This window comes from Pipistrellus kuhlii, unplaced genomic scaffold, assembly GCF_014108245.1.
Source record: "Pipistrellus kuhlii isolate mPipKuh1 unplaced genomic scaffold, mPipKuh1.p scaffold_m20_p_3, whole genome shotgun sequence".
NCBI classification, from domain to species: Eukaryota; Metazoa; Chordata; class Mammalia; order Chiroptera; family Vespertilionidae; genus Pipistrellus; species Pipistrellus kuhlii.
In genome coordinates this window covers 28,018,725-28,031,062 of record NW_023425529.1, presented here as the reverse complement: position 1 = coordinate 28,031,062, position 12,338 = coordinate 28,018,725, and the positions used below count along the sequence as shown (strand labels likewise).

Below are 12,338 nucleotides of genomic sequence, written 5' to 3'. Positions count from 1 at the left end.
AGAGAAGACAGGGAGGAGATGATGATGGTTTAAGGAAAAAGTGTGAAGTTGATTCTTAGAAGAGAGGGAGGGTGAAACATGGGAGGCCCTACGGACCCACATGAAATTTATGATACTGAATTTCAAGAGAGCTAATCAGTATATAGGTCTAATGTTAGAGATAAAGATATAAATTTTTAAAAAAGCCAAAGAGTTGAAAGCTATTTCTCTTTAATGTAGAGTATGGGATAATAAGCCTTAACAGAACTACTTAACTTTTTATTTTTGTTTTAGAAAGAGAGGAAGAGAGAGGGAGCGAGAGAAACAGTGATGAGAGAGAAACATCAACATCAATCGGCTGCCTCCTGCATAATGGGGATTAAGCCAGCAACCTAGGCATATGCCCTGACTGGGAATCAAACCTGTGACCTTCTGAGGCATGTGCTGATGTTCAACCAATGAGCCACACTGACCAGGAAAACTACTTAACTTTTTAAAACTATGTATACATAACTTTAATATAAATAAAACAATATTATTATATAGTGAGGAGATGAAAAGGAAATAGGATATTAAAAGTGTATAACAAATGATCAAACTAAAAATATCTCTACATTTGAATTTCTACTTCTTAGGAAATATATTTTAATAAATTTGTTTAAGTATAGATTACAAAAATTAAAATTTTCCTACATTTGCCAGCAAGAAAATTTGAAATTCTACTTCTCTATGAATAAGTGTGCAAAACTGCATATATGAGGATATTTATTATAGTAGTGTTTACAAGAACAAAATATCAAGCATATCCTGAAATGACCAAATATAGGGGATTGGTTAAGTAACTTACGATCTATTCAACCAAACCATAAAATAATGACATGAATTTATACCACATAGAAAGCTATCTAAACTGTATGTTGAGTGAAAAGAAGCAGATTATAACACTGTATGAAGGCAGTGTCTAAAAAACTATAACAAAATTTTTATAATGACTGTCACTGGTTAATCCTATTATGAGATATTCTCCTTTACATTTTTATTCACATATGCCATTTTTCATTTTCAGTACTAAACATATATGTCTTATACAATAAAGAAGAGTTTTCTAAAACTTATTCTTAGAAATATAATCTATAATTTCAAGGAAAATAATCATTTTAGTAATTTCATTATAACTACAGAAATAGAAAAAGATTACCTGATTAATGGCTCCCAACATCTCAGCCCTACTGGCCACTCGTAGTGTGCACTGGCTGAGGAACGTTATACTGTTCTCCAGCTTCTTGATGATCTCCTGGGCCTGGCTGTCCTCTTCACAAAGAGGTGTTAACAACTGCACAGAAAACAAGGCATTAGGAAGCATCCAAGCCCCAAATCCAGCAAGCGATTCTAACACTATATTGTAAAAGCAGACAACAGTCAAATCTCAATTTTCCTGGTAAAGAATGAAAAGAACTGTTAAGACCATAATGAAAGTTACTGAAATATGAGTACTTTCATCAAATAGACCTATGTAGGGGCTCACAAAGCCTTCTATATCTATTCTTGATCCCTTCTTAATTCTCAAATTTGCCCCACCTTTATGCATATTTATATTTTTCTTCTACAATGGAATGGGCATCATTGGTAATGGTAAAGACATATGCTTATAAATGAGTTGAGTATATTATCTGAGGAGCATAGTTTGAACTTTTAAGAAAAACAATGGAAGTGTACTGAAATTAGATATGGTTCTGACTACTATGCTTGCTCTTCCATTGATGACAAAGCAACTGGGCTGATTAGGTGGGTATGCCTTTATTGCCATATAAATATTTCTCTCAAACCTGTGCCCTTCATCCAACATGATGGCCTCCCTCTTGGAGGACCATTCTCACTGGGGAACAGATTTAAGAATAGCAAGTTTGGGAGCCAACAAGCTACTGCTCCGTAGCTGTGTGATCATGAGCACATTTTGAAGACTTGCCCCAATCTAAAACACCATACACTTTGTATAGCAAAGAAAAAGTTCTGCCAATAAAATTATAAGGTACCATTGACTGTAAATTGCACCCTAATTCTAGAAAGGTTACAGTGTCAAACTTTCTGATTTACTATTTCCTCATCTGTCAGGAAAAGACAATTATATCTTTTTTTCCAGGAATACTGTGACATGAGAGGTAACAGATGCCAGTTGTTTGCCACAAAGTAGGTGTTCAATGAATGGCAGACACTTCTGAAGCAGACAGATATGTATGAGTAGCTAATCAATTGGAGTAGCCATTAGCAATTTCCTTGGTAGTTTAAAAAACCACCTTAATCGTGAAGGGAAGAGCAGATATTAGTTCTCAGCTAATGGAAATGGTTTAACAAAACTGAATCATGAAGAAATGAACTATTTGAATAAATCAATAACCAGTAAGGAGATGAAGAGATATAAAAATATCCCAACAAAACAAAGTCCAGTACCAGGCTTTACTGTAGAATTCTACCAAACAACTAAAGTATTAATACCAATCCTTCTGAAACTCTTCCAAAAAATTAAAGAGGAAGGAACACTTACAAGATAATTCTTTGTAGCCACTATTATTATACTAATACCAAAGCCAGACTACAAGAAAATTAAATATTCCTTTATGAATACTTATCTAAACATTCTCAACAAAATATCAACAAACTAATTCAACAGCACATTAAAAAGGTTGTACCTATATGGCCAAGTAAGATTTGTTCTTGAAATAAAGGATGGTTTCACATATAATAATCAATTGATGCAATAGACCACATTAAGAGATTAAAAGATAAAACTACTGCAGAGAAATATTTGACAAGACTTAACACCCTTCATAATAAAAACAGTTAAAAAAAAAACATCTAGAAATAAAAGAAAACTATACCTCAATGTAATAAAGGCCATAGATGAAAAGCCATCAGCTAACGTAATATTCAATGGTGAAATACAATTTTTTTTCTTATAAGATCAGAAACAAAGCAAGATGCCCACGTTCACCACTTCAATGCATTTTAGTACTCAAAGTCCTTGCCAGAGCAATTAGGCAAGTGAAAGAAATAAAATGCCACATTGGAGAGGAAGGAGTAAAATTATTTCTGTAATATAACCCCAAAGATTCCACAAAAGACTGTTAGAATAAATGAATTTAGCAAAGTTGTAGGATACAAATCAACATACAAAAACTAATTGCATTTATATACACTAACGATCCTATATAATAAAACTCTATAATAATTTAATAAAAAAAGTAAAATAAATAAATAAATAAATAAATAAATAAAAAATAAATAAATAAAACCCTAATATGCAAATAAACTGAATGGCAGGACGACCTGTTGCTATGACATTCACTGACCACCAAGGGAGAGATGCTTAATGCAGGAGCTGCCCCCTGGTGGTCAGTGCACTCCCACAAGGGGAGCACCACTCAGCCAGAAGCCAGGCTCATGGCTGGGGAGCACAGCAGCAGTGGCAGGAGCCTCTCCTGCCTCCACCACAGTGTTAAGGACCCCTCGGTGTTTATCCCCCCAAGGGGTCCTGGACTGCAAGAGGATACAGGCAGGCTGGGGGACTGCCCTCCTCCAGTGCATGAATGTCATGCACCACGCCTCTAGTGAACAATAAAAAATGAAATTAAGAAAACAATTTCATTTGCAATAGCACCAAAGAGAACAAAATACCTAGGAATAAATCTTACCAAGGAGGTAAAGATTTGTACACTAAAAACTGCAAAACACTGCTGAAAGAAACTAAAGAAACATAAAGACATCCTGCATCATGAATTGGAAGACTTCCATTCTTCAAGATGTCCATACTACCAAAATCAGTCTACAGATTTAATGCAATCTCTATTAAAACCTCAATGGAATGTTTTGCAGAAGTTGAAAAATTCATCCAAAATTCATATGGAATCTCAAAAGACCCCAAATAGCCAAAACAACTTAAAAAAAAAAAAAAAAAAAGAACTTGGAGCTCGTACTTTATGCTTTCAAAACATTACAAAGCCACAGTAATCAAAATTGTACTGGCATAAAGACAGACATATAGATCACTGGAACAGAATAGAGTGCCCAGAAATAAACTTATGTACACATATATGGTCAAATTATCTTTGGCAATGGTTCCAAGAGTACACAATGAGGAACAGACTGACTCTTCAACAAATGATGTTGGAAAAAATAAATAGCCAGATGCAAAAAAGTGAAGTGGGACTATCACATTATATATAAAAATCAACTTAAAATGTATTAAAAACCCAAAACTATGTAATTCTAGAAGAAAATATAGGATAGAGATTAATGACATTGGATTTGACAATGATTGCTTGGATATGACACCAAAAGCACAGGCAACAAAAGCAAAAATAGACCAATAGTAATACAACAAACTTAAAAACGCTTGTGCATCAAAGGATAGAGTAAAATATGGAATAGGAGAAAGTATTTGCAAATCACACATCTTTTTTTTTAATACATTTTATTGATTTTTTTTACAAAGAGGAAGAGAGAGGGATAGAGAGTTAGAAACATCGATGAAAGAGAATCATTGATCAGCTGCCTCTTGCACACCCCCTACTGGGGATGTGCCCACAACCAAAGTACATGCCCTTGACCAGAATCAAACCTAGGACTTTTCAGTCCGCAGGCCAACGCTCTATCCACTGAGCCAAACTGGTTTTGGTGCAAGTCACACATCTTATTGAAAATTTGACAAAGGGCCTAAATAGACATTTTTGCCTCAAAGATGATACCCAAATGGCCAAAAAGCATATGAAAAGATGCTCAACAAACCTAATCACCAGGGAAAGGCAAATTAAAAGCCACAATGAGATACTACCTTGCACCCATTAGGATGGCTACCAGGAAAAAAAATATATAATAACCTGTTGGCCACAATGTAAAGAAATTGAAACCTTTGTGCAATGCTGGTAGAATTGTAAAATGGTGTAACCACTATGTAAAACAAGATGGTTGCTCCTCAAAAAACATAAACCTAGAACTCCATATGATCCAGCAATCCCACTTCTGGGAATATTCCTAAAATAACTATAAGCAGTGTTCTCAAAGAGATATTTGCACACACCCTTGTTCATAGCAACAATGGCCACAATAGCCAAGAGGTAGAGGCAACCCAATTGTCCATCAATAAATAAGTAAACTAAATGAGGCTGAGAAGAGGGCGTAGGGAGAGTTGAACATCTATTCACAACAATGTAAATATGGGTAACACTTCTGTACACTTAAAATGGTTAACATGGTAAATTTTGTTATGTGTCTTTTACCACAATAAAAAAATATAGAATATGGTTTCTAAACTTTTATTTTTCTTTCCCACAATTAGCCCTCTTAATTTCCCAATCCATCTTAATATTTATGGTGACTTCCCAAGATGGAAGAATAGTAGCTGTTACACTGCTCTGTAACCTTACAGAGGGCTTGCCCACATCTGATGAGACCCATTTTCTTTCTGTTTTTAATTTTTAGTTACTTAAATAGAAATAGACTTTTGATTCTTTTCTTTGAATATAAAAATTGATATTATCTCCTATTTCTCAGTTTTTTTGTCTGATAACTCATAGGATCAACTTAAAAGGCATGTACTGTTTGTTTATTATGCTTTCCTATTATTGAATCTTTTTTTTAAATTTTATTTTATCCTGATTCTGAATTCTTACCTCTTACTAACTCACCCTGGGAGTGCTTGGTCCTTGGTGTTAGCTTCTGTCAAATAAGTAAACTCCTATGTCATTTTGAAAGCATTACACAGTCCCCAGATGTGATTCTTACCTCCAACAGCTTCACACAGTTAGTGATTTCTCTCTTCAGATTTTCTTCTGCCAAGTCACGGGTTCTTTCTTCAAGCTTCAGTCTTTTCTCTAAGGTGAACCAGTCACACTTAAATCCCAAAGATAATCTGAGAAATTCGGCCTGTTGTCAAAATAACAGGAGGGCGAAGGGTGAAAATTGGACGTCGTCAAATATCTCAGTTCAATACTGAATTATACTGAGGCATTTCTTTCTCTACTCAGCAACACAGTGTTGGCACACATATACTTTACCTGCATTTGGTCATAACCAAGCGTAGGACAGCTGTGCAAAAGCATGAAGCGACTATACACAAGTGAGTCTGAAACACTTTTTAAAAATGCAAATAAAAAATATTTAAACTCACCTCTACCTCCTTCTCATTTGCAGAAATGCTATAGGATAAGACAAAGAACTTATTCAAACACAATTCAACAGAAAAGCAAAACAACGTTAGCATGCTATGTGAAGAAGAGCTTACTTGTCACTTTGTTTAAAGTTAACCAATTTCACAGTGGTTACAGGAGCAGAGGAAACAGCAGCGTCTATTAAAAGACAGTAAGGTATTATTTGGTTAAAAAGGCTTATTAACAGCAACGGCTAAAGGCTCACTCAATAAAATGTCATATCCTCTCTTCACTAAACAAAGGTGTCTCATTGAAATATGTCTGAGATGATAGCTAGCTAATAATGCATTTGCTGAAACATAGCTTAATGTTATGCTATGCTATTCATTCAGCATGTGAATGAATAGTCTTTGAATAGAGCGACAGCTCAGTTTTTCTCTCTGCATTTGAATGTTTGTTTGACTTGATCCTGTGGCTAAATGCATACCTTCCTCTGGTGCCCTGCTTCTTTTTCATAGCAAAGTTAGAATAGCAGCAGCAAGAGTAATAGTGATTGTAGTACTAGTAGTACAGATAATAATAGTGTAATAATAATAACAATACTGATACTGATTAACAATAACATCAATGATACAGATGGTCTCAACCATTCAATCACAGGTTTACTACATGCCAGTCCCACGCAAAGCTCTTTATGTGTACGAGTGACACTCTTAACGACGACTTCGCAAGGAGGAAAACTAACAACTTCATCAGAGCATTTACCAAAGAAGGATGATATTATTGTTCTACAGTAGCTAACTTGTATGAAAACTTCTCGGCCTAACACTTTTCTAAGTGCTTCAAACATAATTTATTCAATCCTCATAGTATAACTTCTGTGATAGATTATTATCTACAGTTCACAGATAGTTATTATCTATACTTCACAGACTAGGAAACCGAATCACAGCTTACCTACCACACACAGGTATTTGGGAGACCTAAATAAAACTATGTACATAAAGAATTTATATAGAATGCTCTCAATAAAGGATATTTTTTTACTCATCTTTTCCATTTTTCAGATGAGGAAATTAAGACTCAAATTAAATAACTTCCCAAAGTCAAAGAAAGTCAGAGACTGACCCAGTACAAAGTCTGCGTGACCCCAAAGCCTGAATTCTGCCCACTACTCCCTCCCATTAAAGGTGCAATGGGGAGGGAAGCTTAGAGCACTTGCTCTTTAAATACTGGTTTGTGTATTTTTAGAATTTACTCCCAACATTGGCATGGTCCTTAGGCCACAACAGGGCAGTAGTCCTCTGGGGTCTAACAATCAGTGGCAACATAAATGTGACTTTCTGAAAACAATACAAATGGAATCAAGAATCAGTTCATAATGAACAACATAAATTGACAAACAGGGACAGATCCAGAGGCAGAGAAACATCGATCAGACTGACAGACCTCAGAGGGAAGCTAGGGGAGGGTGGGTGAAAGAAGATCAACCAAAGGACTTGTATACATAAATATAAGACTAACCAATGGACATGATCACCAGGGGGTGAGGACATGAGTGTGGAGGGCTTGGGAGTTCATGGAGAGATGAGGACACATATGGAATACCTTAATCAATAAAGAAAATTTTTTTAAAAAAAGAATCAGTTTTATTGGCTAATTTTATCTAGTAATGCACAATGTGTAGATGCCACATCTGTACTCAGAAAGATTTCACCCATAGCCATGCCAGGCAGGGAAAAAAAGTTCACATGGGGGTTCAGAGAGAAGATTCCTTACCTCCTGCGACACATTCTTTTCTAGGATCATCTATTGTTTTTGTTTCCTCTTTGGCTTCCTAAAATCATAAAGAGATTTTATTGTTGAACATAAAGTGGGTAGCCTTTATAACCAACTTCCTGTCCTCCCCTAACCCTACCTGGTCAAAACACTAAAAAGAAAAAAAAAAAAACACACAAAAAACTAACCCAACACATTAAACTGTCCTAGGGTTAAAGAAGAAACAAGACTGCTCCAGGGGGGTTTCCAATCTAGTTGCAGCACGAAGGACAGAAATATAGGAAAAGCTGCAAACAGGATACAAGTTACCACAAAGCAAACTAGGATGAATGGCTAAATAAATGGGATCTAGACAAGTAGGTGCATGGCAGGGGAAGAAGAGAGACATTATGGCCGGAATAGCATGGAAAGTCTATGCTGACATGAAACATACTGAAGCCTGATGGAGAGGTAGGAGAGGATGGATGACAAGGGAAAAGGGGGTTGTTCTAGGACTATTGCATGCAATGGATATTGGAGAAACTGTGGCAAAAATAACAGCCAACGTTGTGCTGTTCGGCTTTTACTCCATATGAATTTACTTGAAGTCACTGATCAACTATCTTACAAATCTATCTATACAACAAGAATCTCCATAATAAGTGGGTTATATTGCACTGCCTGGCAATCTAATGGGAAAGCTGTAGGTATACAATCATTTTATGATAATAATTACTCAACATTCTTAGAAATTTTCCATAAAAATAAGTCCAAGTCAAATGTCCTTGGTAGAGCCATTGATAACCGTATCATGAAATTTTAAGGCAGTTGAAACTAAGACCATTAAAATGGAACAATTGCAACACTACAGGTAAAGCACTGGATCATTCTTGTCAACATTAAAATATTCTTCAGTTTTTTGAATCCTCATTCAACCCCATGACCTCTTCCAGCTAGGTTACTTTCTCCCTCTCCAGACCTTCATATTCACACTTCTGGGAGGAGTTGTCCATGGTTGTATTTCCAGTTCTTTGTGTCCCATCTGTCAACAATGAACTGCTCTGCTCCCATATTCAACACACCAAGAAAACTGCTCTCTCAGTTAACAGTGAACTCCCTACTGCCAAACCAATGGATATTCTCCAGTCTTTGTCTTACTTAACTTCACTGTGGCATCTGAGACAATCCATTATCCCCTCTTTCTTGAAGATGTCTCTCCCCTTGGTTCTGCTCTCCCAACATCTCCCCATCACTACACCTTCTCTTCAGACTCCTCTGCATTGCCCTCTCACATTAGAAAATGGAATCACTGGGAGTTAATTATCCTCAGTGCTCTCTTCCTGACTGCTAAATCCTTGGGGAATTTTATCCATATACTTGGTTCTTTGCTGATAACTCACAAGTGTGTATCTGTTTCTAAAAGTCCCATCGGCAACTTAAGAAAATGGGTTTATAGTCTCATGTAAAATCTCCTTACAAACTGTTGATGCCTCACATTGGCCTGGAACTTTATTTCTAACTGATCTTTTTTACCCCACAAATTCACCTCTTCTTACTCCCTCCCTCTTCTCACGTCTTTGCGTTCATATCTCCACCATGACATTACTTTTGGCCTCTCACCCCAAGCATTTTCCTTTCACATCACTAATCACACTCTAATTATGGAGTCACTTCTTTCCCTAATTAGAACATATCTTTAAGATAGTTATCAGTGTTTTATTCAACCTTGTTTATTACTGCCTTCACTTATTTTAAAAGTCCTCTACTGATTAATATTGGGCTTATTTTCAGTAGACCTTTGAAGAATAAATGAGTGAATTAAAGACTCTGCTGTGTGAACTGGGACAAGTCACAGGGATGCTTTGGCCTCACCTTCTTTATAAAATATTCATATAATCACATTCTTCTAACCCCATGATATTTTTAAAGGGGAAAATGAGATAGTGCTTTCAAGAGTATTTTGCAAACTTAAAGGAACAGTTCCACCACTGTAATATTTCATTACTTTCATTGTTAATTCATGTATATTTCCTTACCAGATTTAACATGGTTTTGTTCTCATTCACAGAGTTTTGGAGTGCAATATTCTCGTGATCTGGACTTGTGTCTATGAGAAAAAGAAAATACACTTAACAGTTGGGGAGCTGTATCAAATAAAAGAGGAAGAAATAGTGAGGGTGGCAAAATGAGCAGACTAGTGAGTAGCACAAGCCTTAACATGTTAGACAAATTCATACTGCATAACTTTAAAAGTGTCCATTGATTAAAAAATCAATACTAGAGAAGCTGAGATTCCCAGGGAAGCTAGCAATATGATTAGTAGAAATTAACATCTGTATAAATGGCCTTCAAATTCTCCAGGTTTTAATATCTTTTTAAAGGCTGCTGCTACTTTGTTTAAAAACAAACACATTACTAGTATAATTATAGAAACTGGATGAAGGAAGGATGGGCAATTAGTAGCTTAGTAGCTTTTTTATAGCCTGACAAACAGGTCTCTTAAAATTACATACCTAAGGCTGATAACGAAAGTTAACCTTCTAAAATATGTATCTCTCTAAATAAAATGTCATCAAACTAAGAAGAGGACTTTTAAATTATGCCATTTCTTTTTGTAATTTCCCTTTATTTTTGTGTACTTTATTTGCATTGTAATGTACTTAATGATTTTCCTCTTCAGAGGATCCATTGTGCTGAATTTAGCTCAGTGTAGGCATAACAGTTAACAGCTATAGGTAGGTTTTGTTTCTTTCTTTTTAAGAAAAAAAAAATAGTTGAAGAATGTGTTATATTTTTAAATTTTTATGGAAATAAGAACAAAATGGTAAACACTTTCTTCAGAGATAATATATATATTTTTCCCTATGGAAATTTTATTTTTATATTCATTTAAGTTTTAAGACAGATAATAGATTCATATGGTCCATACATTTAAAAATGTAAAATGTTTCACATGCCATACAGAAACCCACTTTCTGTTCTGTTAGTTTATCTACCCTTCCAAAGATATTTTATACATACATAAATTTTTTTTCTCTTTCTTTTCTTTTTTTAAAAATATATTTTATTGATTTTTTTACATAGAGAAGGAGAGAGGGATAGAGAACGAGAAACGTCGATGAGAGAGAAACATCGACCAGCTGCCTCCTGCATCCCCGCTACGGGGATGTGCCCGCAACCAATGTACATGCCCTTGACCAGGACCTTTCAGTCCGCAGACAGATGCTTACCATAGAGCCAAACCAATTTTGGCTTTTCTTTTTTTTTTTTTTTAAACAATTTTTTACATGTAATACATAATTATTAGTGTGTGTGGTTTCCTTTTTCAAGAAACAATAGTTCTTTGCTAACCTTCCAAGAAAACAGGATCCTTATATATGTTTTATGGATCCATATTTCATTACATGGATATGTAAAAATATATTAACTAGTATTCTATCTTACTAATAGTTAACTTGTTTTCAATATCTTTTATTACAGACAATACAGAAAATAAAATTCATACATGTCATATTGTATGTGTGTACTTGTAGATCTATAGAATAAATTCCCTGAAATCAAATTGTTTTATCACAAGATATGCACATTTAACATTTTGGTGCATATTGGCAAATTCCCCTCCATAGTATTTACAGTAAATGGTGTCTCATTGGGAATGGTAGATAATAACTACTTTGTTTTCAGAGTTGAATGGCAGAAAGAATCTAACATGTCATCTAGTTAGCTCTTTTGCCTGCTGAATGGACCATCACTAATGCTCTGTCTCATAACCTAATAGATTCTAATTGGGGTTCTGGAATTTCCTTTGGCTCAGATTCTACATCTGAGCCAAATGAGACCCAGTTGTGGCTAATCAATCTTTGCCATAAAGAAAATTTTATTGAATATATTGTAATTTTAGTTTTATATACAAAATTGGGCGGGGGGAGGTTGGTAACATTACCATAGTAAAGGCAATAGTCATTTCTTGGACCTAATTTCTCTACACTAAGTCTCCAAATTCTTTAAAAAAAATAATGCAACTGAGAACAGTTACTCTACTAGCTTATAGGTCAGCTTAGTGTTTCAGGTTGAAAACCATACTTGATCCCTTTAAGAGCTTACCTTTGACTTTTATCATAGAATCTGATCTATCCTTCTTTTTCTCACAGAGTAATTTACAATCAAAGTAACCAGAAGCCTTATTCAAAGTTTCTGACCCGGAATCTATCAACAGGAAGAAACTAAGAGCACGAATACTATGCAAAAGTATTTGCCTATGTTCTTCTGATTTGCACACACGTCAGCAGGTCACAGGACATCAAGCTCACAGTTGTAATACTAACACTCTATGGTGATATCTTTTCTGAGTCCACTCACCACTTGAAGTTACAGTACTCTCAGAGGATGACGTGTGTCCAGGAGACGATAGTGTGGTATGATCTCTGCCAAAAGAGTGGAAGAAATATTTTGAGGTGT

General features: G+C 35.3%; 1 protein-coding gene across 1 annotated transcript in view; it reads right to left on the bottom strand.

The window, feature by feature from the left end:
- IRAG2 (inositol 1,4,5-triphosphate receptor associated 2) overlaps nucleotides 1-12,338 on the bottom strand; it is an 83,321-nt gene that overhangs the window by 8,437 nt on the left and 62,546 nt on the right. Inside the window, exons 23-30 of the mRNA XM_036455507.1 lie at nucleotides 12,240-12,304; nucleotides 11,985-12,086; nucleotides 9,917-9,987; nucleotides 7,902-7,959; nucleotides 6,257-6,320; nucleotides 6,143-6,170; nucleotides 5,758-5,898; nucleotides 1,178-1,312 (exon numbers count right to left, since the gene is read on the bottom strand). Of these exons, the coding sequence (XP_036311400.1) occupies nucleotides 1,178-1,312; nucleotides 5,758-5,898; nucleotides 6,143-6,170; nucleotides 6,257-6,320; nucleotides 7,902-7,959; nucleotides 9,917-9,987; nucleotides 11,985-12,086; nucleotides 12,240-12,304 (664 nt within the window). The remainder of the gene's footprint in view (nucleotides 1-1,177; nucleotides 1,313-5,757; nucleotides 5,899-6,142; nucleotides 6,171-6,256; nucleotides 6,321-7,901; nucleotides 7,960-9,916; nucleotides 9,988-11,984; nucleotides 12,087-12,239; nucleotides 12,305-12,338) is intronic.